The 27876-nt window shown below is 40.5% G+C and overlaps 2 protein-coding genes across 2 annotated transcripts; one reads left to right on the top strand and one right to left on the bottom strand.

Moving 5' to 3' along the window:
* Positions 1-229: 229 nt before the first annotated feature.
* TOX4 (TOX high mobility group box family member 4) lies at positions 230-14418 on the bottom strand. The gene is made up of 9 exons (XM_008528802.2): positions 14194-14418; positions 13914-13982; positions 7307-7549; positions 6173-6433; positions 5589-5819; positions 4032-4112; positions 2685-3428; positions 1342-1505; positions 230-658 (listed from the first exon to the last, which is right to left on the bottom strand). Exons 1-9 carry the CDS (start codon positions 14197-14199, stop codon positions 598-600), a joined length of 1860 nt encoding a protein of 619 aa, XP_008527024.2. The 5' UTR covers positions 14200-14418; the 3' UTR covers positions 230-597.
* A 97-nt stretch (positions 14419-14515) lies between these two features.
* Positions 14516-27325, top strand: RAB2B (RAB2B, member RAS oncogene family). The gene is made up of 8 exons (XM_008528801.2): positions 14516-14651; positions 14886-14957; positions 17634-17701; positions 20697-20779; positions 20986-21078; positions 24182-24293; positions 24902-24970; positions 25673-27325. Exons 1-8 carry the CDS (start codon positions 14606-14608, stop codon positions 25778-25780), a joined length of 651 nt encoding a protein of 216 aa, XP_008527023.1. The 5' UTR covers positions 14516-14605; the 3' UTR covers positions 25781-27325.
* The last annotated feature ends 551 nt before the right edge of the window (positions 27326-27876 follow it).

Genomic DNA, 27876 nt, shown 5'->3' with positions numbered 1-27876 from the left:
GGATGTTGACCACAGAAATATTATTTGTAAAGAAAAATAAATAAAATCCTAGGTGATGATGTTTTTCCTAAAGCCCAGTGTGCCTACTACGTTGAAAACCTTTGTTCTCAAAGCAACGTATAGATGTGATAGTAATAGTCTTTGTTTAAGTGGTAACCCTTAATGCAACCTTTCATCCCCTTTGAAATGGATGCACATGGTGGTATTTTCTCCTAGGCTCAAGTCTGAGTACTTTCCATCATTTTAATAATTTTTTAGGCATGTCCTATGACAATTACACCAACAAGTTTCCTCAAACAACATCCCCCACCCCCTCCGCCACTATGTTCCGCTTGTCCATATTCCCTTCACCCTTTCCTCTTCTGTTATCACTGGTATTTCTGCTTGTACTTGAAAGTAAAAAGCAATTCCAGATACAGCAAACAATCCCTGCTCCATAGCTTGGCCCCAGTTGAAGAGAGAGAAAAGGGGAGAAGCATGAAGGATCACCGTAGGTTGAGATCAGGCACTACCAGAAGCCCAGCTTGTGTTTTAAAAACAGGCTCTTGGACGTGTTCCCAGCAGATGAGTCTTCACTGGCTTGGAGAACAGGAAGGACTATTTAACAAACACCACCGTATTTGAATTTCTAGAGGCTACCCAGGCCAAGAAAACATCCCTAAGAGAGAAAAAGATACACACAAACTTAAAATTACAGCCTAGAGGAATTTTTTTTAACTTAGTCTTAAACAAATAGGTTCCCTGATAATCTGTAGCATCAAGGTGAGATGATGTCCACCCATTAAGAATATAAGGGCAATGGGCCTAAAAGTCAGAAGTACAGGCAATCTTAATTTACTGAAGAGCATTTGAGATAGGAAATACCAACGCCGTGTTTCATGGATAGAGGTAAATCCCAGGAAAATTTTGGGAGATGGGCAAAATCTTCAGAACTTCTCCCCTCAACTCCCATTCCCGCCGCACTTAGCACCATATTGTGCTACTTACCACTTATCCATTCCTCCTCAAATTCTAATTCCCTAAGTGGTCTGATTTGTACTAGGACATAAGCTAATATTCATAGTCATTAAGCTTAATGTGTCATATTTTAAAGAGCATACACAAAGGTAGTGTGGTAACTGAAAAGCAGGAGCTACTAATTAATGTCATCTCTGGCTATGTGGCATGTAGTCTTTTTTTAAGCAGGGGAACTTTTCTATAACTTCTGCAATCAGACATATATATAGCAACTTACTCTACCTAAGGTAAGGTGATGCTGATTATATGCTCAGGGTTACGATGTTTTCCAACACAGTTAATTTAGCAATACCTGAATTATAGGAAAGGGAACTATAAGCTCACCTGCAGTGCTTCACAACACACTCATTGCTGCAGTACTCATTGTCCCAGTCCTTACTCACAACAGGAGGGTTCTCACAACCAGACCTCACACATCGAGGCTGGGGTGAGAGTGTCACAGGAGACCCACTCACCAACTCAACATCCATTTGAGATGGAGACTCAACCTATGAAAGGAAGAGAGCACCGAAGATGGATTAGATTGCTACCTACCTGGCTTAGCTAGCTAGTCAAATTAACTTTGGGACCCAATGGAGCAACAGGTGTATAATCCCTCACATATGGGGGTGAAGTTCCAAAAGAAGGCGAGTTCTTAGTCTCCCCTTCCATATCCATCCAGCTTTATAATTTTGCCAAGCAGACTGACGAAGATTTTTCCTATCAAGGGAATGCTGGCCATATGCTAATACTCTTTAATTTTAATCTTATCTATCACTGGCTTTATGCCACACTTGAATAACATTCCTCTGAAAATATCAAATCAAAAGTAGAGTGTGGGGCCGGCCCCGTGGCCAAGTGGTTAAGTTTGCGTGCTCCACTGCGGCAGCTCAGGGTTTCACGGGTTCAGATCCTGGGTGCGGACATGGCACCACTCATCAAGCCACAACTAGAAGGACCCACAACTAAAAATACACAATTATCTATGGGGAGCTTTGGGGAGAAAAAGGAAAAATAAAATCTTTTAAAAAAATGTAGAGCATGAGTAGAGGTTGTGTCACCTCAACTAAGATTGGGAGGGCTAAAGAAGACAAAATGTGCCATTAGGAAAAGGGAAAAAAGAACTTGGAGGTTCAGTTTCCTGCTGATGGGGGGGAGGGGTATTCATTTTTCTTTAAAATCACTGCTTCATTAATATGAAGCTAGTCTCAAACAGACCTGTATTTTAAAATGACTACTGGTCCTGCACAAGCTAAAACTAGAGTATCTGATGTCTGTTTATGTCTGGAAAGACTCAATTTTTCTAGCTATCCATCCCCCAACTTAAGACATCAAGTCAAGCAGTCAAGATTTAGGAGAAATAGGATTTATCTCCAAAGCTTAGGATCCTCGGGGAGACACCTCCAAAAAATAACTCTATGCTGAGGCTGTATCCTCTCCAGTCAAACTATAGTATTACCTCTGCTTGGTTAAGGAGTTGACTCGGATGGGAGGCCCTCTTAATGTTTCTCACCAAGGACACTACAGAGTTTCTTAGGTGGGATAAGTCACAGTACAGGAAACTGTCCTCTACAGGATGTTTCTTAGTGGTTGCAAATGCTAGCAGCAACCCTAATTTTATTGAATCAACCAAAAATGCTCATACATTTCCGCTGGTCTAGAGGAAAGACTTGAAAACAGAGGCTCACCTCAGGAACTACATCTGTGATCATCTCACAGATTGTCTCAGGAGAGGTTTCCTCCACTGTATGGGCCTCAGGGCTGTTATTCACAGGTCGCTCAGGACTACTTTCCATAGCTGGTGGGACTAAGGTAGTCTGCATTTTCAGAGTGGGTGGAGGCACAAATTTGATCTGCAGAGGAGGTGGTTGTTGCTGTAAATTGATTCTACCTTTCTGAGGTGGAGGCTGTTGCATGGCCTGGAGTGGGGGAGGCTGTTGCAGAATGGTCACTTGCTGCTGAGTAGGGGGCTGAGGCATCTGTTGCAATGGAGGGGGTTGTAGTCGGGGTGGAGGCAGTTGCATAGAAGCAGCAGCTGCTGCTGCTGCCTGCAACACGGACCGAGTAACAATCTGGGCTTGCTGACTAGGCTGGATTGTAGCTGTACTGGTTTGACCTAGTTGGAGCCCTCGGGAGGTCACCACCGTGGCTGGGATAACTGTAACCATCCCTCCTTGAGACATGGTAATAGAAGAGGGCAACATCTGTTTGGTAATAATCAACTTGGTGATATTGGGCTGACCCCCAGGCCCAGAAGATGCCTGGTTTGCCACATAGGATGAAAGAGTGGAGTTAACAACAATGGAAGGGGACAGGGCAGGGGGCTCTGTTGAAGCTGGTGCTGGAGATGCTGGGTCAACAGTAGCCACAGGAGGTGGGGAAGGAGTCTGTGATGGTGGCACTGGATCCAATTCTACTGTTTCCACAGTGGCCTAAAAGAAGACCAAAAAAAAATGTTATTGGGAGATTTACTCTCCTCCCAGGACAGGTTCTCTCTAATCACCTCTCAAGAAAAGATATGATAGGGGCTGGCCCTGTGGCCGAGTGGTTCAGTTCCCGCGCTCCGCTGCAGGCGGCCCAGTGTTTCGTTGGTTCGAATCCTGGGCATGGACATGGCACTGCTCGTCAAGCCACGCTGAGGCAGCATCCCACATACCACAACTAGAAAGACCCACAACGAAGAATATACAACCATGTACGGGGGGGCTTTGGGGAGAAAAAGGAAAATAAAAATAAAATCTTTGAAAAAAAAAAAAAAGAAAAGATACGATAACAGATTGGAAAAAGAAAGAAAGAAAAGGAGCAGCTGTGGGTGCTATCCTCGCTAAAGTAAACAATGGAAACAACAAAAAGAAACATTGGTAAGATTTTATGATGGAAACAATAGGAAAGCTGTTATATACTTTTAAGCTTTTAATACTAAATAATATTAATAGGTTCCACAGGTTCTTGGTGGTATTTACTTCTTCTGTTAACAAACACCTCAAAACATCTTTTTATTGGTTCAAATATCCACCCTTCCCTAACTCTCTTACCTGACACTCCTGATTGTCTTTATAAGCAGCCAGTGCCTTCAGATACTCTTTCTTGGCAGCTTCAGTTTTCCTCTTATATACCTGCAAGAAAGAGAGACTGTTTAAAAACTCCCCATACTCCCAGAAAAGACTGATAATTCTATATTATTCATCAATGAATGATAATTCATCTCAGTCTAAATACTGACAACTCCTTTCAGTGAATACACTTCTGAAAGCTAAATAATCAAGAAAGCCTCAAGCAGGCCCCGTGGCCGAGTGGTTAAGTTCAGTAACCCAGGGTTTCACCGGTTCAGATCCTGGGCACGGACATGGCATGGTTCATCAAGCCATGTTGAGGTGGTGTCCCACATAGCACAACCAGAAAGACCTACAGCTAGAATATACAGCTATGTACTGGGGGGTTTTGGGGAGAAGGAGCGAAAAAAAAAAAAGACTGGCAGCAGTTGTTAGCTCAGGTGCCAATCTTTAAATTAAAAAAAAAAAAAAAAGAAAGCCTCCATGGCAGACTCACCAGTGACCATGCATCTGAAAGCCAGCCAATCAACAAGAGTCTTGGCAGCATAACTACACTTCTAAAGCTAACACTAACCCATGCTCACAAAACAAATGCTGACCCTAAAACTATGTAAGGTCAGTACTCTGCTTAGCCTAGGATTGTGTCTAACCAGTATACTCTTCCTGAAGGAATGAAGTAAATTGTTTACAATCATGGCCAGAAGAATTCCTCCCGCATAGCTCTTCTCCCATTAAGAGGCGAAACCTATTTCCCCTTCCTTTGAATCTGGACTAGCTCTATGAATTGCTTGGACCATTAGAATGTGGCTGAAGTGACACAAAGAGACCTTGGGGCATCTGTTTTTTGTTCTCTTGGAATACTGCTCTGCCATACTGTAAAGAAGTCAATCTAGCCTATTTGGAGGATGAGAGGCCATGTGAAGGAGAACCAAGGAACCCCAGCCAATAGGTAGCACGAACTGCCAGACACGGGAGCAAAGTCATCTTGGTTAGCCATACCAGCTTTCATTTAACTACAACCACAGGAATGAGCCCAGGCAAGAACACCAGGAAAACTACTCAACCAATTTACAAAATCATGAGAAATAATAAACTGCCATTGTTTTAAGCCATTAAATTTGTGGTGGTCTGTTAGGCAGCAACAGATAACCAGTGCAAATTATCTATAATAAATTCAGCTTGTTGTTTCAAATGTTAAGTAGCAGACTCACTTTGACATAAGACCTGGAGAGTCTAGGGTAATAATGATTACAGCCATTTTCAATTTCAATTGTATCTTATATTTATGTAGTACCACAATGGTCAGTTATTTTTTTAATCCAGATTAAATTTAGGGAGATTAACTATAGTTTTCAAGTGTATACTGTACTATGCAATGAGAAAAAACTAAACTAAATTCTAAATCCAAACTTGGTAGTGGATTTTAGAGTTAGCCACAGCATGCAATTTAAAAAAGAATAGCCTAATATTACAGATGGGAAAAAAATGAGGCTTAGGAAAGGACATTCATGATCCACTGGTTCCTCATGATTTGCTCACCTGTTTTTGCTCCTCTCCAAGACTGTCCCACATGGAGGCCACAATTTTTGAAACCTCTCCAAAAGTGGCATTGGGATTCTGTCCCTTGATGGCAGCCTGTGTATCACGAAAGAATAAAGCATATGCTGAAACTGGTTTCTGAGGTTCATTAGGATCTTTCTTTTTTCTCTTCTTTGGGGCCTTCTGCTTTTTCCCTGCTTCCACCACGACTGTCTTCTGGCTGGGAAGTTGCTGTCAGGGAGAAAAGAGAGAGAATTACAAGGAGGAAGAAGGGAAGTATCACGTCTGGAGAACTGTAAGAAAAGGACTTTTATATTGGGGAAACTAGTCACATGGATGGAATTTTCAAAAATGCTAAAAATAGAGGCAACAGGATTACAACATTAGTATAGTATGTGAGGACCAATAAGAATGGGGATTGGGAGGAGCATTATAAACTGTAAATTGAGAGGCGGGACCCCATACCCAGAAAAGAGCAGAGGAGATGGTAGGGGAGGAGTAAAGAATATTGAGTAGGATCTGTATGCCAAGAGTTCTATCCTAGAATGTCATGGCAGATTTGCTTTTGGCAGGGAATGCCTCACCCTCCGGAAATCCTCAACACCATCCTCATGAAGTGAACTAGTAGGTGAAGGGGTGGTTGAAAGACGATCCTCAGGTGACTGGGCAGGTGGCAGGATGGTGCCACCCCCTAAGCTCAAACCAAGTTGAGAACTCAGTTCTGACTGATCAATGGTGGTCAACTGGCTATGCCCCATCAAGCCAGATGTCATGTCTGTCATTGGTACATCAATTGTAACAGGTGGGTTGGCGCTATACTGAGTTCCTATAGAATGGTCCAAGTCCTGAGAGAAGCAGAAGGACTAATTAAACACTAAATATAAAAAACACCACTCTTCCCCCCTTGAATTCAGGACAGTTTATAAACCCACTGCTTATCCAGACTGTATCACTGATTAAACTCTAAACATGAAATAATTTGTCTACATATAAGACATATTAAGCTATTTAATAAAGTAAAGAAATTAGTAAAGTCACTTCTTTGTACTCAAAGGCCTATTCCAAAATAACTAAGAACAACCAGTAAGTCTTAATTTTGGACAAGTAAACCAAAAGAGCAAATGAATTATTCAGTAATCTGCAGATAGCGATGACACACAGGGTGAAGAAAAACTTTCTCCCTGTACCCTCCCAAAATAATGGCTTTTAAAGTTGCAATACACAGGCAATCAGAGTAAATCAGGCCAATGTTAGAGATGTCTGGCCTCAAATATAGTCTGTGGAGATGTGCCGATGAGATGCACTGGAAGCTCAATACACTGATTTATAACACACACCAATCCAATTAATACATCTGGTTCAGGCTGTTTTTGAATAAATCCCCCAACGTGCCACACTCACATTTGAATCCTAGGATGTGAAGGCCATAATTGAAAGGGGGGAAAAAACCTTTGTTCCCCTCAAAAATCATAATAAATCATTATCATTTCAGGGCTAACATTGGACACTTTACAATTTTAAACCATTTTTCAAGTAAAACTGATTCAGATGATAAATCCATTTATTCTGGGGAAAATAAGTCTTTGTTGGTGAGCCTTGAGCCACAAGAATGAGAAATAAGTAATATCCAAATGTAATAGGGAATAGAGAGTCATTTTTGTCTCCCCTAACACCATACCCATGAGCTTGGGTAAGCCTGATGATGTCTTGCCCCTTACCATGGTCAAGCCCCCACTCAGGAGCCCCCCGCCCTGCTCCATCAAGCCATGGGTCATGCCCACAGGCATGTCCAATGTCTGGACCCCATACTGGGCTGAAAAGCTGCCATCCTGAGAGGAGGACGGGTCTGCCAGGTCATCAAAGTGGCCAACCACATCTGAAACAGCCAGTGAGGGATCAGAATCCAAGGAGATAGGTGGGATTTCAAATTCCTCATCACCCAGGCTTGGTGTATGGAATGTCTGTAGGGGGAAAAAAGGGAAAAAGAATTAGTGGGAAGAGGAAGAAAGGCATACTGCTAAATGAAGAACACAGCTAGGTACTGAAGATTCTCAATGTACCTCTTTTCAGCCTGGATCCTATTTTTGTTACCAATTTCTTAGGACCTATTTAATTTTACAAATAAGCCTCTCTTCTTCTTCATACCCTTGGTCATATGGCACATACAAACCTGCGAACATCAATCACAGTTTTCAATTCTTTCTCTCTTTTCTACCTTTACCATCTTGGCTGTTGTAAACTATTATACCTATCCTTCTAATGAATAACTCTTTTAGCACCATTAGTAAGGACCCAGCCTTTATAACTTGTTTAGCTATGATGCTTAACACCTCTCTAAAGATTCTAACAGATAGCAATTCTTTCACAATTACTACACCCGCACCATTAGACCACAGAAATTCACTATCAACCAGATAATTATCCTGTGACTGTTGTTTTAGGTTCCTCTGAAGCAAGATCCGAAAAGGCACTGTCATGGGAACCTTATTTCCCTCTAAAATACACGCACTTCGAGTTTTCTACCTCTTCTCCATTTCAGAAATCATGATGTTAACAATAAATAAGATTCCCATTTTTACAGGATTTTTGGAAAACCCAACAATGCCAAGATAAGGATAATAGTGAGGAGAAAAACTTTCATAAGAGCTACAGCCAAGAGGCAAACTGGTTCTCTAACAGTTCCAGAACACATTACTAGTCTTGCTCTGACCAAGCCTTTCTGCAATGAAAGAAGAAAAAGATTACTCCAGCTGGCTAAAGATCCGAAATCCTTTCCTCTGAGTCCAATCACCAATAACAATATACTCTTTCTATTCTAAATGGCGCCACCTTTCATGGAACTAACACATCAATGTCTGACCTTAGATGTATTAAATGCTATGGTTCCCTTTTTGACACTAAAAAAATAAAATGGTGGCATCTGCAGCACTAAAACATTACAAATAATAGCAAGAGACTTTGGTGTCAGGGAGGTCTGGCTTCAAGTTCCAGCTCTGCCACTTACTACAATATGACCTTGAATGGGTTTTCCTCATTTATAAAATGGGAGTTATAAAGGTAATCTCCTTATATGATTATTATGAGGATGAATGGGATTTAGTGCACAAAAGCTTATCACATTGCCTGATACATATAATTGCTTAATAAGTGTTACTAACCATTGTTATTAATTAATAATATTAATATCCAAATTATTATTAACTTATCACCTGCCTGAACCAATCATCACAGATAACTGGAATTTCAGAAACTTTAAATTCTACCAACCTGACACATGGCATAGTAAATATCAATCTATTGAGATAAAATTCAATAGGTACCCACATTTTTTTTCATGATTAAACAATGCATTCATTAAGAGTTCTTCAAGGTTTTTCTAGATCCAGACAGGGTCTCACTCATATCGCCATTTCTATTTTAATGAAGACATGGCTAGAAAGAATATTTTCAGCTAGTTGTAACTAGGGAGAAAAAAGTATGTCTGTGAAATGCCCAATCTCGCTGAATCACACTGGCAAACAGAAAAAAAGTTTCCTAGAAGACAAAAAGATATGGATATAGCTTCATTTCTACATTTTCCTTCTCCAAGATCCTTACTATTTTACTTAGAATGGTAAAAATTTGGTCATTGTCTGAGCTATTACATGAGAGCAGCACAGAGAGCACAGGAGTAGGTAGATCTTGATGGGAGAAACTAAAACTGTCTCCCAAAACTGAACTTTTTTCAGTAACCAACTCATAATTTTTGTTATTGTGTGGAAGTTCTTAACTTCAGGTTCATGACTCTTTCTAAAAGTTCAGTTTAGGTTCCTGTGAGCATTTTTCAGGAAGAGGGTACAAAGATTATTAACGAATTCTTACGCAAACAAACAAAAAAAGTTACAGGGACAGGAAAAAGGAGCAGGGGAAACATTCATTGTACTAGATTAATAGTGTATGATAGTGGTTTTCAAGTTTTTTAAAGATACAGTTTGCTTTGGTAAAGCAAAACATGCCTATCCTCTTGTGCTTACCACAACAAATAAAGAAGCAACTCTGAGGAGACATGAAAATGATACAATTTCTCAATGAGAACTGAAAAAGAATAAAAATTCATATCTAAAACAAGAGACCAGTATTCTAAAAAGGACTAGCCCTTAAAAACCATCTGGAATGCTCTCATAGACTACACTAAAAACCAGACATGCAGAGATTTCATTGTATGGCATTAACAAGGCATTCTTTCTATGCACCACCCCCTGGAATGTGGAAACAGCTTTGTAATTCAGTATCCACAGCTTTAATGGTGTTTTGGGGGTTTTGTTTTATTTGTTTGTTTCTTCCTTTAAGTAAGAAGAGTAAAATAGCTGTAATGATCAAGAATGCAGATGGGTAAACCACATGCTAGAATAAACACAGGGATCCACTCTAAATCTCTTTTACTACCACAAATGATCTGTAATATTATGGGTAAAATCCAATAATGAAATCTAAAGTTATTTTATTTAGTGGATCTACTACATAACTGGATCATACTCTATCAAATACAAAACAAAGATAAAACTAACAAATATTAAAGTAAAACTAAATGATATGGATACACAAGGAGAAAATACGAACATGACGCAGCTCGGCTACGTTCTCACTAAGCTTTTTTTTCCTTCTCTGTTAAATTCCTGGGCCTTTTTGAGAAAGGAAGCAGTTTGGGAATTAAAGCTTATAAACAAGGATGCTTAGCTCTTGAGAGAACCAAAAAGTAAAAAATACCATTTTCCTCCCATTCATATTCCTCCATACCAAAACACAGAATCCAATTATTTCCTTAAATGGTTTCTTGTGCAGATTATTCATTTTAAAGAAATTTACTTTAACCCAACACCTATTTACTAAACAGTACACTAGTACTATGGGTTATTAAAATAGTCAATTGTTCTTAAAAACTGATATAGTAGTGAAAATTTTAACTATTCAGACTGAAATCATTAACTGGTTCCAATGTTATACGTACTTCTCCTAATTATGAATAGGTATCTTTATGACTTATTTTCTCCACAGTGCTCAAAGCACAGTATCATTATGTAAGAGCCAACCTGAATGAGAGAAACAGAAAGATTAAACTCCTTTCAGATTATAGAGTTTTCCTATCTCAAGGAATGCTGTAATAAATGCTAAGGCCTCCTCTCTGGACACCTTTTAAAAAATTATTTTTTATTTTATTACTTATGTAAAGTACATAAATTTTAAGTGTAAAGCTCAATGAATTTTTATGTATGTAAACACCCAATTAACCACCACCCAGATCAAAGATACAGAACATTTCTATCACTCTAAAAGATTTTCTCATGTTCCTTCCCAGTCAATACTCCCTCCCTTTCACAACAGGTACAACTATTCTGATTTCTATCACCATACTTTTGTTATTGTTAGTGCCGTCAAGTTGATTCTGCCTCCTAGTGACCCTGGGTACAGCAGAGTGGAACCCTGGCCCAGTCTTTTTCCATCATCCTCTCATCTTCCGGCGCTATATCACCATAGTTGAGTGCTGGCTATTCTCTATCTTCATTGAAAAATGAATATAGTGTCTATTCTTTTACGTCTGGCTGCTTCTACACAATATATTTTTGAGATCACTCAAGTTGCATTTATTTGTACTTTGTTCTTTTCTTTTGCTGTGACCATATGTGTTTTTGGTGAATAAATGCACTTGTTTCTCTCATGTATATCTCGAGTGGAGTTACTGGTTAGGTATATGTTTATCTTTAGTAGATAGAGCCAATTTTCCAAAGTGACTGGATCAATTTACACTCTCGCCAGCAATGATTAAGAGTTATCTACATCCTTGTCAACTCTCGGAATTGTCAGTCTTTTAATTTTAATGATTCTGGTGGGTGTGCAATGGTATCTTCTTATGATTTTAACTGGCATTTCCCTGATGAGTGATGATGACACTTTTTCATATGCCTAATAGCAATCTGGATATCTTCTCTTGTGAAGTTTGTGTTCAAATCTTTTGCCCATTTTTAAATTGGATTCTTTCTTTTACTCTGCAGAAGTATTTGATGTATTCTGAATATGAGGCAGGTATATGTATTAAAATATCTTCTCCCAGTCTGTGGCATGCCTATTTAATTTTTCTTTTTTTTTTTTTTTTGAGGAAGATTAGCCTTGAGCTAACTACTGCGAGTCCTCCTCTTTTTTTGCTGAGGAAGCCTGGCCCTGAGCTAACATTGTGCCCATCTTCCTCTACTTTATACGTGGGACGCCTACCACAGCATGGCGTGCCAAGCGGTGCCATGTCCACACCCTGGATCCGAACTGGCGAACCCTGGGCTGCCGTGAAGTGGAATGTGCGCACTTAACCGTTGCGCCACCGGGCCGGCCCGTATTTAATTTCTTGATGTCTTTTGATGAAAATCAGTTCCTAATTTCAATGAAGTCCAATTTTTCAATTTTTTTTATGGTTCGTACTTTTGTGGACATCTTTTTTCAAGAAAACTCTAAAAGTTATTCTTCTCCTCAAAGAAAAATTTTAAAATATTACTTTTACCTAGTTCTAAGTTATATTTGGGTGGCTCACAGTAAGACCAGATATGACAAAACCCACAAACTAATTAAAATAAAGCTTAAAAAAAAATAAGAGAGCAGAGGCTGGCCCCGTGGCCGAGTGGTTAAGTTCGCGCGCTCCGCAGCAGGCGGCCCAGTGTTTCGTTGGTTCGAATCCTGGGCATGGACATGGCACTGCTCATCGGGCCACGCTGGGGCGGCGTCCCACATGCCACAACTAGAAGGACCCACGGCAAAGAATATACAACTATGTACCAGAGGGGCTTTGGGGAGAAAAAGGAAAAAATAAAATGTTTAAAAAAAAAAATAAGAGGGGAAGGGAAGGTGAAGAAGTTGGAATAAGGAGGAGAACTGTTAACAAGGAGACAGATCCCTGGGCTAAAGGAAGCTACTGAAATTTAGTTATGAGCTTGTTGGCAAAATAGTTTTGTTTTTTAATTTCTTAAAGTCATAAAAGTAAAAACAAAGATAGAATCAAACCTGGAAAGTTTCTGAAGAGGCCAATGTGAAATTTATAACACTCTAAATAAAGAAATTTAAATTGTGGAGACCTGATTTAGAAGAAATTGGCAATGATTCACTTGCATGTGGATGAGGCCAATGTGAGATTTACAACACTCCAAATAATGAAATTAAACCATGGACATATCACTCAGAAGAAACTGGCACTGAGACTGCAAAGCATCAAACAGATTTTCATTTTATATCATTTCTAAATTTGCTGTTCATTTGATTCATATTTTCCCCTGCTTAGGCGAAGAATAATAAATAGCAATAAAAAAGTTAAACTACCAACTGTCTCTTGTCAATCTAATTCTCATTCATGGAAACGTTAAGATTTATTATAGGATAAGCCCATTCTTGGTATAAGAATTCTTGGTGTAAAAAACTTTTGCGAATGATACAAACTACTTTTGAAAAAAAATTAAAATCTCCAAAAGATGGTAGAAAGTTCAAGACTTCAGTTTCTCAAAGACCAGGAGATTAATTTTTGTCTGTTCCATCTTTCTCTTTTGCCCATAACTAATACATATCTATATTATGAAAATATTTCAACCAAAACTTTGCCACGAAAAACTTTTCCACTAAAGGACCTCACCATAACCATTACCTCTATTTCACATCACAAAAAACTATTATTACAGCCATTTGACATCTGGGGAAACTATGACATACGAAGGTGAAGTAACCTGCCCAAACTCTGAGTCACTGGCAAACATAAACACATGTTCTACTCAACTCCCTTCGTGTTTTCTGGCAATTATCTCCTTTTATCCTGTCACAAGCATAACAAGCTAACACCATGTACGTAAACATAACTCTTCTTTTCATCAAGGAGTAGGAAGCTGAAATGAGACAAAGACCCCTTCAACAGAGTTCGTTTCAAGAATGAACAAATGTCCACAGTTAACCCCTGCTGGGTAAACTCCTCCTCTCACCCCAGTTTCTTTAGCTGAAACATTTTCTTTCCGCTGAGATCCCCCAAGACTGTTTAGTTACTCCTCTCCAACGAAAGGAGACAATTCCACTCTGTCTTCCGATCCAGAATCACTCTTAAATAGGTTAGCTCTTTCCAACGTCCTGCTTTTCTGATGACAGCAGCTTCCCAGCCCTTCCCCACAGTCCTCAAAGGCTCTGGAAGCAGCTGCCACTTTTCCCTACACACCACCGCGGCCCCTGGTTCCCAGCCCCCGGTCCCTGGCGTCCGCGCTCTCCTCCCCACCACCCTGCCCCACCGCTGCCTCACGCCCTCCCCGCGCAGCGTCGGCAGCTCGTGCTCACCTCGGCCCCCGACAGGAAGGGGTGCGAGGGCCCTGTGATCGTCAGGTAATTGTCATTTCCTCCGGGAAACTGGAAACCAAAAGAAAGCCGCGGGGATAAGTTAGGGGAAACAGGGAGTTAGCTCAGAGCGCCGGATATTGACCCCAACGTTCTGACAACACTCCCCAAACCCCGCTCTCTCTCCCCTCCCGTCGGCCGCCTCTCCCCCCGGCTTCCCGCCTCTGCTTCAACTCTGTTGGCCGCGCTCTCTCGCCAGCCTTCTTAACGCTCAGGCTCCTACCTCCATCTTCACACAACGGCTATCACCGTCTCAGACCCCTCATCGCTCCCACCGCCCCCACAAGGCTCGGAACTGCCGTCACTTCCGCAAGGACGCGCGTCGCTCTCCACTGATTGGAAGGAGCGCCGTGGGGCTGTTGCGAGTCAGGCCCGGGAAGGCCGAGCGGACGGAAAGGCTACCTATCGCCCCCTGGAGCTTGGTGGTATCATGGCACGTAGAAGTGTTAAAGGAGTCCCTGCAGGCTGCGTCTCGGTATTACGGTCGCTCTGACCAAGAAACGATTTCGGGGGAGAGCAATAGAGACGTGATCTGGACTAGAGGGGCCGGAGATCGGTAGATTGCGTGGCTAGAGAGGCCGGAGGTAAGTGGCCGTAGAAGTCGGGCGGACCCGGAATCCAGAGGAAACGGGACCATGACTTATGCTTATCTCTTCAAGTACATCATCATCGGGGACACAGGTAACCCGCGGGCGGCTGCCCTCAAGGCTGGGGCGGGGATCCGAAGCTCCCAAATTGGGCTGTGGGGGCGGGGCTCATTTAGTGGGCTGGGCGATTTCGAGAAGAGCGGGCGGGGGCGGGGCGGGGCTGGCGGGGGCGGGGCTCGGGGCTCCCCTTCCCCAGTCCGGGACGTCCGGAGTGGCAGACTGTTTGATCGGCCGCGTGACTCCTAGAACGCTCGCCCTCCTCTTTCAGGTGTGGGGAAGTCATGTCTCCTTCTGCAGTTTACAGACAAGCGGTTCCAGCCTGTCCACGACCTCACAATAGGTAAGTGCGTCTACCTGTCCCAGAACAGATAATAAAATCTAACTAGGTAAACTGGAAAGTTAGCAGCTTTCAGTGTTTGAAGTAAAAAGTTACCTCTCCCTACTTTTAAACTAGTCCAAAGTTATGTTAAATGAAGAGTGGTTAATCAAATGCTAATACATGGGGAGTAGTGTAATGGGGAGTAAATAATTGAAAGGTCGCTTTAGAGGTGAGTGTGAGGTATGGATCAGCTGCCGTAGGACTTTTTTTTCCCCAAATGCCATTTGTGTCTTTATGGGAAATCCCACGGAAGCATAACTACTTATTCAAAACCTCGCTTTGCGGTAAATTAGTGCTAACCTCACGTTTTTCAAAGTAATCACCAATACATGGATTTTTTTATGTGTTGGAGAGGAAGAAGCCAATTGAAGAGCCATCCCAGACTTAGAATTAAAGGGTAGATGAAACTAACAACTTTCCTTTTAAAGAAAAAGAGTATGGTCGAGTTCCAAAAGCACTGGTGATCCTGGTAAATATAAACATGTCCCTCGCATTTGTGTCAAGGCATGGCCTGCTGGGGCGTTAGCAACTTCTTCCCTATAATCTCCATAACCCCAGCCCAAATAAAGATTCTACGTATATAAAACTAGCCTTCTTGCCATGCAGATGCAATTTCTGAACAAAATCGCTAGTTTGCATTCTTACTATATTGTCACTTCAAAGTCCTACTTTATGGAAATCTGAAGCTACTACTGCTCCCACGGGACTTATTCAGAGACAGATAACTAATGGGGTTAGAAAAGGATTTAGAGGATAGCATCAATAGGAAAATGTGTTTGTAAATGCATACCATGTGAACACCCACACTGTGATAGGTGCTAATGATACAGTGCTGAACCAGGCAAACATTGTGCCTGCCCAGTAATTTACAGTCTTCCAATGTAGGAGGTGTGGCTGGGAGCAGATCCTGACGAGTAAATTCCTATTGCAAGAGGGAAGGGAAGGCTTCCACCTCTCTCAAGAAAGGCTGAAAATTGAAGAATGAGCAGGCGTTATCCAGGCAAAAGTGTAGAGAGGAGGGAAAAGTGATCAGAGCAAAACGCAATAAACATGTGCAAGGCTTGGGAATGGCAGAGACCAGGCTACCTTTGGAAAACTGAAAGTAGTTTAATATGGCTGGAGTGTGAAGTTTGAAGTGAAGAGTGGCAAAAAATAAAGCTAGAGAATAAAAAGGTGCCAAGTTTTGAAACACCCGAAGGTAATGGGAACAAATGACAAGTTTTAAAGCAGATGAATGAAATATCAATCAGGTTTTCCCCGGTGTCCAATATAGGCCGCGTTTCTTTCTGAATTCAGCCTTCTGTACCAAGATAAACAGGCAGTTGTATAGAAAATAGACGCAAAATATAATGGTCTCTGAGTGTGTAACTAGAGGAAGTTGCAGAAAAGGAATCAAAAATTTTATTTTTTAATTGTTCCCCATTGAAATTCTATTCCTGTTGTCCAGAAAAAAGAAAAAATTGAGTGACTTTTTTTAGTAGGGTATCACTCTTCTTGATGAAGCAGCCTAAAATAGTAAGAAACAATTTTCATATATTTCTTATTGACTATAGCACCTCAGAGTTGAGAGAGAGATTCCGGATATATTGTGCATGGGGTCACTGAATAGGCACATATCAGTCCTTTATTGGAAGCTAGATTAGTGCTTTTTCTTACTTGGAAATCAGAATTCCTCAAGTACTGTATAAAGAAAAGAAAATAAGATGAATTGTCTGATTTTTGATCAAGATTTTTAATGCAAGTGATCTTCGATTTTTCAGTTTTGTCATGGCATTGCCTTGAAAGAAGATGAATGCCAGGTGAACCAAAACCTTTGTTCAGACTGTGTGTTTCCCTATTCCTAAGAGGGAGGCTCTTTCCGATGACCTCTGGGAATTATTGAAGATCTGAAAGTTATCATTCTTGAGAACTTATTTCTTAGATAGGTTCTTTTCTCAAAAAATTCTAGAATTGCAAAAAAGAAATACTGTTTTATATAGAGGACACGAGAGTGACTCTGAGAAAATGTTGGGAAATATTTTCAAAATTTTTAGATGTTTTTAAAAATTTACAAACTAAACATTACCTAGTCAAATTTAAGCATTAACATTGCTAAAAATTTATTCATCTTTTCTATTTGACTTAATTAGTTTTATCCCCAGACCTGCTTTTTGGTTACATTTCTGAGGTCATTATCACTCAGAACACTGGGGTTTTTTTGTTTTTTCTTTTAAAGATTTTACTTTTCCTTTTTCTCCCCAAAGCCCCCCAGCACACAGTTGTATACTTTTTCAGTTGTGGGTCCTTCCTGCTGTGGGACGTGGGACGCTGTCCCAGCGTGGCCCGACAAGCCGTGCCATGTCCCCACCCAGGATCTGAACCGACGAAACCCTGGGCCGTCGAAGCAGAGCGTGAGAACCCAACCACCTGGCCACAGAGCCAGCCACAGAACACTGTTTTTAATTCTAGGAGGGAAATGAAACTTTAAAGAACACAGAATTAATTGGAGCAAGTAGGCAGTGGTAATGGGCTTAGTGGCACTGATTGCAGACAGAGAATGAGTGAGTTGTTAGCACATTGAGGAAAAGCGTGAACTTCTCACTCAGCATGGCCATTGTTCATGAAAATCATATTCTCTCTCTTGATCTTCGCTGACAGGTGTGGAGTTTGGGGCCCGTATGGTCAACATTGATGGAAAACAAATCAAACTGCAAATCTGGGATACGGTGAGAAAGGACAAAATAATTTAGTCCCTGACCACAGCTCAAATATAACAGTCAAGGCTGGCGCAGGGGAAAAGGGCTCTGGGGGTGGGGCTCATGGTGGAAATGAGAGTAGGGGAAAGATGAAAGCAAAAAGGTAGGGAAGCTTTCACTTCCACCTGTTACGGTTGAAAATTCTGAATGTCATATCTTTTTATTTTTGTTTTAAATTACCCAAGTAATATATGAGTTCTAGCAAAAATAAAATCAAATAATATAAGTGCATGGAGTAAAAATTGAATGTCCCCTCACACACATAAACCACTTCTCCCTCCCAATCTTGGTTTCTGCTTTGCCAGAGTAAACCACTATTAATGATTTAGTGTTTACGCTTTCAGACTTTTTCTTTGCATTTAGACACACACATTTAAACGTATACAAATATATGGTAGTAGTTTTGTTTTTGTTAGTTTTTACGTGTGTAGAATTGTGGTAAAGTAGTCCTAGCTGTGTAACTTAGGTTTTTTATTTAACATTCCCTGTGGTTTAAGACTTCCATGTCTTGAGGCTTTTCCATGTTGGTACATTTCAATCTACCTCATTCCTTTTAACCACTGCACAGAATCATAGAATGTCTGTACCCTAATTTATTTAACTATCCTCTCATTAATGGAAATTTAGGTTTCCAGTTTTTCACCATTTTGAAGTTTCACTGAACGTTCTTATTTACTACGTCTTTATGCAGATGTTTGAGAATTTCTGTGGAATGCCTGTTCGGAAATGGAAATTCTAGGTCAAAGGTTATGCGTATTTTAAAATTTGATAAATGTCGTACTGCCAAAATTTAGCCTGACTTAGTGTAATTTTGCTTCTTCCTGATAAATTGCCTTCATATGCATTGTCTCATTTGGTTTGTACCTTTCTTTCCCCTAAGGAAAATAATATCCTAGTCTCTATTCTAAGTTAAAGGGAGCTAGCAAATAATTCCTAATATTCACGTAAAATCTCTTCCTGTTTTTTGTTTCCTTATTATTTAATTCTCTTTCTTCTCAGAACTGAGAGCTGAAGCCCTTATAGCTACAAGCAGAGCACAGTGATTTTTACTTTTTTTCTTTTTCCCCCTTTCCCCTCCTTCTTCCCCCCAACCCCTATGCCCCCCAAAACAGGCAGGTGTCTGTCTTAAAAGCCATTACTTGCTACTCCAGGGTCTTTTTGCATAGAGTCCTTTTCAGGTGTTCTCCAGAGTTGTTACCACTTTTGGATGACTGATTGATCAGGTGCTTTTAACTAGGATGATATTGTCCTGTACTTTGTTGGTTGTATTTCCAAGCATTTTAATAGCCTTTTGCCCTTCTGATCAGATTCTTCTTCTCACCATATTGTAGGAACATGAATCACTTCACATCTCTGATATTGGTAACACTAGCCAGATCCCTCTGAAACGTCCCAACTTGCTTCTGAAGAGCTGCCACTTGTTCCTTTCTCCTTACATTGGTGGGGCCCAGGGTTCTTTGTCAGTATTAATCCAATTAGGTATTACAACTCTCCTCTTACTATCCCCTGGTTTTTATATTACCGCAAAGGTAGATTTGGCTGCCTGAAGAGGCCGATAGGACATATTCTGAGGAAGTGACAGAGTGAAGCCTATAGGTATCAAGACAGGTATTAGCTAGGTTTTGCCTTTTTAACTTCAACCTCTCCCATTTCCAAAAATGGATGGGTTGGGGTTTTTTTGGGTTTTTTTTGTGTGTGTGTGAGGAAGATTGGCCCTGAGCTAACATCTGTGCCAATCTTCCTCTATTTTATGCGAGATGCCGCCACAGTGTGGCTTGATGAGTGGTGCTAGGTCCATGCCTGGGATCTGAACCTGCCAACCCCAGGCCGCCGAAGCAGAGTATGTGAACTTAACCACTACACCACCAGGCCAGACCCCAAAAGTAGATGTTTTGATGCTAGGAGACCCAATAGCTGCCAGTTAGTGATATGGTCATGGTCATGAATGTGTCTAAGTGTTGGCTTGCTGGCTTTTTTTTATTTTTCCTTAAGTGGTAATGTGCGACATGTTTAGATCATGAAATAAGAAAGTTGAGAGCCGCTGCTCTGTTGACACATGTGAAACCACATGTGAAGAACCACGTGGCCAGATAGTCACTTGTGTTGCAACTGGTCTGGTTCTCGTCTGCTCTCTTTTACTAATTGTTTTGAAATTCTACTAATTTTTGTTGAATCATAAAGAGATACCATGTTTTAGAATATTGGAGTTTTCTATTTTGAAATTTTTAAGAGATTCCTACCTATAATGTAGTGTCTGTCTTGTGGACAGCTGATTTTTTAGGAAAACTGCCCTGAGCCCTGGTCGTCTTTCCCTGTTCCTTATTCCTAGTTGCCATGACAAGATCTCAACAAGGGACATCTTGGTAGTCCTACCTTTATTAGTGGAACACTAAAGGTCAATTAGAATATGCCAATTTAAGTGCTTTGTATCTGACTAACTTTCTACATTGATCCATTGAATGAAACTTCCATTAGACAGAGTATTGGCATTCTAAGATAATTGTCCTTTTTACAGATAAAAGAATAGAAACAGAAAAGAAAGGTTAATGTGATGTGTTCAACATGATGTTGGAATTGAAAATACTCTTAAGTTTCTAGTCTTATTTCCTGTGGTTCTCTCCTAGGGGATATTGGGGAATGTCTTTGATTGTCACACTGACTGTGGGGTGCTGCTGACATTTAGTGACTGGGCACCAGAGATGCTAAATATTCAGCAATTTGATGGACAGTCTCACAGGAAGAATTGAAATCCACCCAAAATATCAATTGGATTCCCACTGAAAAATATTCGTTTCCCACCTGGGATTCTCCCTGGGCAGTCGTGTTTCCTTTCCTTAATTCTCTTTTCTTAATAGAAGTTCTTTTTTAAAATTAAGTCCTTTGTGTTAGAGTGGCATGTGACCAAGTCATTTCTCTGGCAATAACCTGGTTTTGTTGGGATTTTTGTTGCCATTTGGTGGGAAAGGCTGGGCAAGAATCCTTCCGTTCAATCACCCGTTCCTACTACAGAGGAGCAGCTGGAGCCCTGCTGGTGTACGACATTACAAGGTGAGTCAGATCTGGGGGGTGGGAAAGACTTCCCCATGTTCTCGAAATCTTTTTCTTTGCTATCTGCTGATTCTGGTAAGAATGCTAAAGAGCCTCTCTAATATTTATCTTTACAGATATAGCTTTCCCCCTTTTCCCCTACATTTGGACTTGCTTTGGCATTTTGAATGGGCCTCTGACCCATTTTCTAAACTTTTCTGCTGTAGGCGTGAAACCTTCAACCACCTGACCTCATGGTTAGAGGATGCCCGGCAGCACTCTAGCTCCAACATGGTTATCATGCTGATTGGAAATAAGAGGTAAAATTTTATTTGTATAAATAATAAGTACCAGGAGTCATCTCTAGGTACTCTGTGGACATTGAATCACTTGGTCCCCAAACTTTTTTGGTTTATAGTGCTCTTAGTATCTCAGTTAAAAAAAGAATTTTACTGTGGTAAAATGTACATGACATGAAATTTACCATTTTAACCATTTTTAAGTTTACAGTTGTGGCATTAAGTATATTCACATTGTTCTGCAACCGTCATCATCATCCATCTCCAGAACTTTTTCATCTTCCCAAACTGAAACTCAGTCCCCATTAAACACTAACTCCATGTTCTCCATCCCACCAGCTAGCAACCACCATTCTACTTTCAGTCTCTATGAATTTGACTACTCTAGGCACCTCATATAAGTGGACTCATACAGTATTTGTCCTTTTGTGACTTACTTCATTTAGCATAATGTCCTCAAGGTTCATCCATATTGTAGCATATGTCAGAATTTCCTTCCTTTTTAAGGACTGAAGAGTATCCCATTGTATGTATTTACCATATTTTGTTTATTCATCCATTGATGGACACTTGGGTTGCTTCTACCTTTTGGCTATTGTGAATAATGCTGCTGTCAACATGGGCATACTAATATCTGTTTGGGTCCTTCCTTTCAATTCTTTTGGGTATATACCCAGAAGTGGAATTGCTGGATCTTATGGTAATTCTATGTTTAATTTTTTGAGTACTGCCATACTGTTTTCCATACCGGCTACAGCATTTTACTTTCCTACCAGCAGTGTGCAAGGGTTCCAGTTTCTCCACATCCTCACCAACACTTGTTATCCTCAGTAAATTTTCTATGGCACTCATAAGCCAAAAGAAATACCTAACAGTATTGTTATTAAATAGTTAGATCTAAAAATAGAACAAGTATTTTTGTCATAACAACTTAGTAACTGTTTGAAAAATGAAAAACATAAAAGAAAAAGATTTTTTTATTTCATTCTTAAATAGCCATAATTACTTACTAGTGACTGTATGTGCCGGTCAGGCACTGCATAGCTTCTCAAACTTTGGAATCAAGATTGGACACTGCCACTCTCATTTCCTCTTCCAAATTGATTTTTGCACAGTGCTTGCTTTTTATCACAGCAACTGCCAAAAACTGAGCTTCACAAAGATAGGCAAATATTGAATGGAATCTCTGGTGATCTGATGTTAACACTGCAAACTATTTTAAGCTTGTAATTCATGTGGTGGTCTGATGTTGAGTGTTGCTATGTTTCCCTCAAAAACTTAAAGTATCGTGTGGCACCTTTGTAAGTTCATAGTACTGCCTAGAGTGTACCTAGAGTGCCTTGAGGACTGTGGCCGCAGACTAATTGTACTCATTTATTGGTTCAACAGATTTTTGGACAACCCACTGTATCCTACACTGTGCCACACCCTGAGTGTGCAAGGTGAAGAGAGTCATGCACCTGCTCCCATGGAGCTTACAGTCTAGTAGGGACATAGATATTAAATATAGAATGATTTATGGCTCATTACAAATTGTGAGAAATGCAGTGAAAGGAAAAAACGGTGTTGTGAAAGAGACTAATAGGGTCTGTGTTTTTGATTAAGAGTGATATTTAAGCTGGAATCTGCTGCATGGGTAGGAGTTCGGTAGGCAAAGATTAAAAAAACAAAAAGTATCAGATGGGGGAACAAACCGTGAAAGCCTTGAACTGGGAAGAAGCTTGGCATGTTTATGGTGTTAAAAGAAACCCGGTCTGGTTGGACTGAGTCAAGGGGGAATGGTGCAAGATGAAGTTGGAAAAGTAGGCAGGGGCCAGGTCTTATAGGACTTACAGGCCTTGGTAAGGGGTTTGGGTTTTATTCTAATTACAGTAGGAAGCATTTAAGAGTTTTAGGTAGGGAAGTGGCTTGATCCGTTTTCAAAAGCTTACCCTGGAGGGGAGTGGGAGTTGAGGTGGGGTCTCAGTGGCAGCAGTCCAGTGGCAGTGACTGGAGAGAGAGAGAAAAGGATGATTTTAAGGTACCTTTTGGAAGTATCTCACTTTGACATGGATTGTGTATTTGGAATGAAGGAGGAAAAGGTGTTAATAATAACATCTTGGTTTTTGGCTTGTGCCGTGACATGTGGAAGCCTAGGGCAGAAGCAGGTTGGTGCAGGGTCGGGGAGATCAAGTGCCATTTTGATGTAAGTTTGAGGTGCCTTTTACACATCAGAGTGGAAATAAAGAACAGACAAATGAACAAACAGATCTGGAGCTCAGAGGAGCATCAGGGCTAGAGGTACAAATTTGGGAGTGTTGACATTTAGGTGGATAGTTCTCCCCTGGTCTTCACACTGCTGATGAATAATAAATACACATTTTGTAGATTTGTGGTTCTCTAATGGACTTACTCCTTGATTTTTTTTCATGGTTGAGAAACTGGAAACCTCCCAAATGAAAATTTCCAATTTGAAAAATGAAAACCAAACAGTCCATCCTTACCTTGTCCTGCAGCCTTTTATTCTGTCTTTCATAAAGTCTTTCCATGCCACTTTATTCCCTTTCTCAGTCCTTGGCTCTGTCACCTAATTTTATCCATATCATTTTCTCTGAATCCTTCATTTCCCTGGTGGTAAGCTGCTATTATAACATGTTAATAATGAGAATAGTGAGAGTTAAGCAACTGTGTTCTCCTTATTTCTTGCTCTCTCTCTTCTTGTGGATTGATTCTAGTAAAAGAGGAAGACACTCATTACTATGGGATGGGACATCTATGGCTTTTCTACATTCTAAGAACTGGAATTTTCCTTTCATCTTTCCTTTGCTCTCGCTGGATCTCTTAAAAAAGAAGTATAGGGCATAAGCCTTGAGTAACTATAGGGCTTGGCTAACCCTTTATAAAGCTTTTTCTCTGTAATAGAGTAAGGTATAATCCTCAACCATGCAGCAGCTGTCATGAATCTGAAGAATATTTTCCAAGAGGCTACAGATTTCAGTAGCCCTGTACAAGAGAGTATCATGTAGGATCTACATTCTTTATGGATTAACTGGCAGTTGAAACAGCTATGGGTTTCTTTTAGAACAAGAGTTTCTTTTTTCACTTGGATCTTTTTTTAGTTTTCTCTTCAATTAATCTCTTTCAGTGACTTAGAGTCCCGTAGGGATGTGAAGAGAGAAGAAGGAGAGGCCTTTGCTCGGGAGCATGGTCTTATATTCATGGAAACTTCAGCTAAAACAGCCTGTAATGTTGAAGAGGTACTATTTGGAAAAAAGCAGGGAAAGCTTCTCAGAGATTACGCCATATCTTTGTCCTTTTATTCAGAATTCTATTCTCCTATAAGACGTGGGTAAGGAAAGGATGCCTTGTGGTCAGAGTGACCGTGTGTCTCCCTAGAAGAGAAATGTCTCATTTCTTTTACCATGATTTCTGAGGTTTTACTTTTGCTTTGGGTAATGTTAATTAGTAAGTGTGGGTTAGACACCACTGTTCCTTGTAAATCACTTTAGTTGGATGGTCTGATGAGTTCTCCTGTAGTCATTCCTAAACCTAGAGTTGACTTCAGTAACAAAGTAACAATAAAAATGGAGGGAAGAGCATGTTTGTTTTATTTGCAGATGGTACCAACCTAGGAGCCTTAGGAACATCTTGGGTTGGTACCAAAATACCCTATAATCCCTTTTCTCTGTTTGAAGCTACTCTCAATGGCTTTTACAGGGACTTTGGGGGACCTTCTGTGTTTTTACTCCATTCTCCTAATGGTTCCTAATTTACCTCAAAAATCCAAATAGGAATAATATTTGTATCCTTTCCTCCTTTCTCTACCTAAACTTGAGCCTAATAATATAATTTATTTCTCCTTTAGGCCTTCATTAACACAGCCAAAGAAATATATAGGAAGATCCAGCAGGGTTTATTTGATGTCCACAACGAGGTGAGAAAGGGTCAGGGGGCTGACAGTTAACTTTGCTTTGTCTTAAACAGTATAGGAAGCTCCCTAGAATGTAAGCATTCCTTAACATTGTATTATTTGAAGCTATACCAATTCATACTTGATTTTTTTATGTAGGTACACAGAAACCTGTCATTATTTTCTGTTTTTCTCTCAAGTCTGAGACCCAGAATGCTTAAAGAAATTAGTTGGTGATCTAAAAGGCTTATACAGTATGAGAGGTTTTCTTCTCAACCTCAGTTTTTTTACTATTCTAGGACATGAGGGAGGTGTAATTCTTAATTGCTTAGCAGGGCCATTTCTATAAAGCAAACTCTGGGGCAAAACAAAAAAGAATTATATGCTAATATGCTACTTCAACTCTTGCTTCCTCCTACTCTTACCTATTCTTACCTCACATCCTGGTTCTGCACATAGCTGTGAAACATAAGTTTTAACCGTCACCTTAAAAATGGGTATAAAAGTCCCTTCTATGCATCTATAATACTTATACCACTGCTGGTCATCTCATCTTTACTGTCACAAGGTTATTGTTCCACCACAGTCCGTCTAGGGCACATGGTTACCTGCCAAGGTCATATCTGCTTTTAGAAAATGTAATTAATGATTTCTCCTTTTATCCCTCTCCTTTCTCCCATTTAATTTAGCATTGAGGTGGGAACTGTTGCCTTTTTTCTTTTACAGGCAAACGGCATCAAGATTGGTCCCCAACAGTGTATTTCAACATCAGTGGGATCCAGCACCTCCCAGCGGAACTCTCGTGAAGTAGGGTCCAACTCTGGCTGCTGCTGAACATCTGGCCTGGACTCTTTTTTTCCTTCCTGGAACAACTTCAGATCAATAGGCTTAAAGAAAGAGGTCTTACTTGCTTTGGCTGAGAAAAGCCTCTTTTCAAGGTGTGATGTTTTGCCTTTCCACTTAAAGACCAGGGGAGAATTTGGGCCCTTACTGACCTGTCCTTCTTCAGGGACGTGAGCATTCCCTATAGATTAGGGCTCTTCTCATCCTCCTATTTTAATTTCTAGCGTGTTAGAATCAAAGTTGATTGTCATAGTAGTTCAAAATAAATAAATTCTTTTATAAGCATTCACAATCTGCTCCCCAGCAAGAATTAGTGACAAGGGTCTAGGACATTCTGCCTGAGCACTTGAGATTCCTGGGATCTGGCTGGCCTTTGGATGATAGATCCTTTGCCTAGGAATTTCATTTGAGTTTTTTCACTTGCCACTTGTAAGGGTTCTTGCAGAAGGCATTTCCTTCTAGTTGAACTGCTCAAGGATGCTGAATACTTCTCTAACATCCCATTGCTAGTTTCTCTCTTTTGGAGTAACTACAAAACTTTCGAGAGCAGTGGAGTTGTTCCTGGCCCTGTGGCCACTTACTATCATTACTTAAAGAAAACATTCCTTCCCTGTTCATTTTGTTTTAGGGACCAGAGCTAACACTGCAGTATCTTACCCCAAATAGACCCCTACTATTTCATCACACTCACTTCTTAACTAGATCTATTTAGACTTTCTACTCTAATCAAGCTAGTTGGCTTACTGGACATGACATATTTACTTCTACTCCTATGCCTTTGCACATGCCCTACTCTCTGCTAACAATACTCAGAAAGTCCGAAAAATTTTTCCTTCAGAAAGCGTTCTTTGACTGACCTAGGGACATCTACACAATTATTGACCCAGTACTCCTTAGCTTTCATATGTTGTTTATTCATCTGTGTATTTATTTGTATTTATATTACTTTGTAAATATGTTTTGTAGTTATGTGGAATCTGTCTCCCCATATAGGTTGTAAGCTCCTTGACAGTAGGAACCATGTTATCCCCTAACTTTTGTAAACCTCTCCCTCCACCATTCCTTTAGTGCCTAGTGCTACTCATTATGTGATCACTGAATTTGACTGACATACTTAAAGACTTAGAACAGGTTTATTTTAGACTGCAGAGGAAACACAAGGCTTTAGAGTCATCTCTTTGTAACTCTGTCTCAATCCCTTTCATCTGCTCACCCTGGATTCTTAATTGTTCTCCTTCTCCTCTCTCCCTTCCCTAGCTCCTTGCCTCCATTCCATGCAGCATACAGTAAGGCTGCCTGTTTCTAAGCAGTCAAAAAAGTGGGTACTTCTCCAACCATTCTCCTTTTCAAGAGTGTATAATACTAGCCTAGCCAAATTTGCCTTTGCTTTACTCATTATGCAGCCTTCTGGGTCAGTTGCTATATCTTTTTGCTCCGATGTCCTGTTCTCTTCCACAGCACTGAGGTCTTATGAATTTTTCTAATTTTTTTGTTGTTGATGAATTGTTTCATTATTAAATATATGCATGTATCCAAGCTGCTCATATTTCATGTGTCATTTCTAACTGTATCCCAAACTAAGTGGATACTGTCCTCCTAGGGAGTTGTATCAAAGGTATCAGAAGCCTTGTTGTTTTTTAAGATTGGCACCTGAGCTAACATCTGTTACCAATCTTCTTTTTTCCTCCTCTTTCTTCTCCCCAAAGCCCCCCAGTACATAGTTGTATATGCTAGTTGTGAGTGCCTCCGGTTGTGCTGTGTGGGACACTGCCTCAGCATGGCCTGATGAGCGGTGCCGTGTGCGTGCCCAGGATCTGAACCAGCGAAAGCCCCAGCCACCAAAGCAGAGTGGGCGAACTTAACCATTCAGCCACGAGGCCGGCCCCAGAAGCCTTCTTGAGAAACAGTCATTTTATACTGGATTCTGCCCTCAGTAGTAGTAGTAATAGTTAACACTGCACTACAGCAAGTTGGAAGACATTTGGGGTGTTGCTTTGATTATGCTTTTGTTTTGTTTTTTAAAATCTGACCTCGTTCCACAAAGGATTTGAGGCTGTTGAATTTGGGATTAGCCTGCTCCCTTACTC

This window comes from Equus przewalskii, chromosome 1 (assembly GCF_037783145.1).
Source record: "Equus przewalskii isolate Varuska chromosome 1, EquPr2, whole genome shotgun sequence".
NCBI classification, from domain to species: Eukaryota; Metazoa; Chordata; class Mammalia; order Perissodactyla; family Equidae; genus Equus; species Equus przewalskii.
This window is presented reverse-complemented; position numbering and strand designations above follow the sequence as displayed.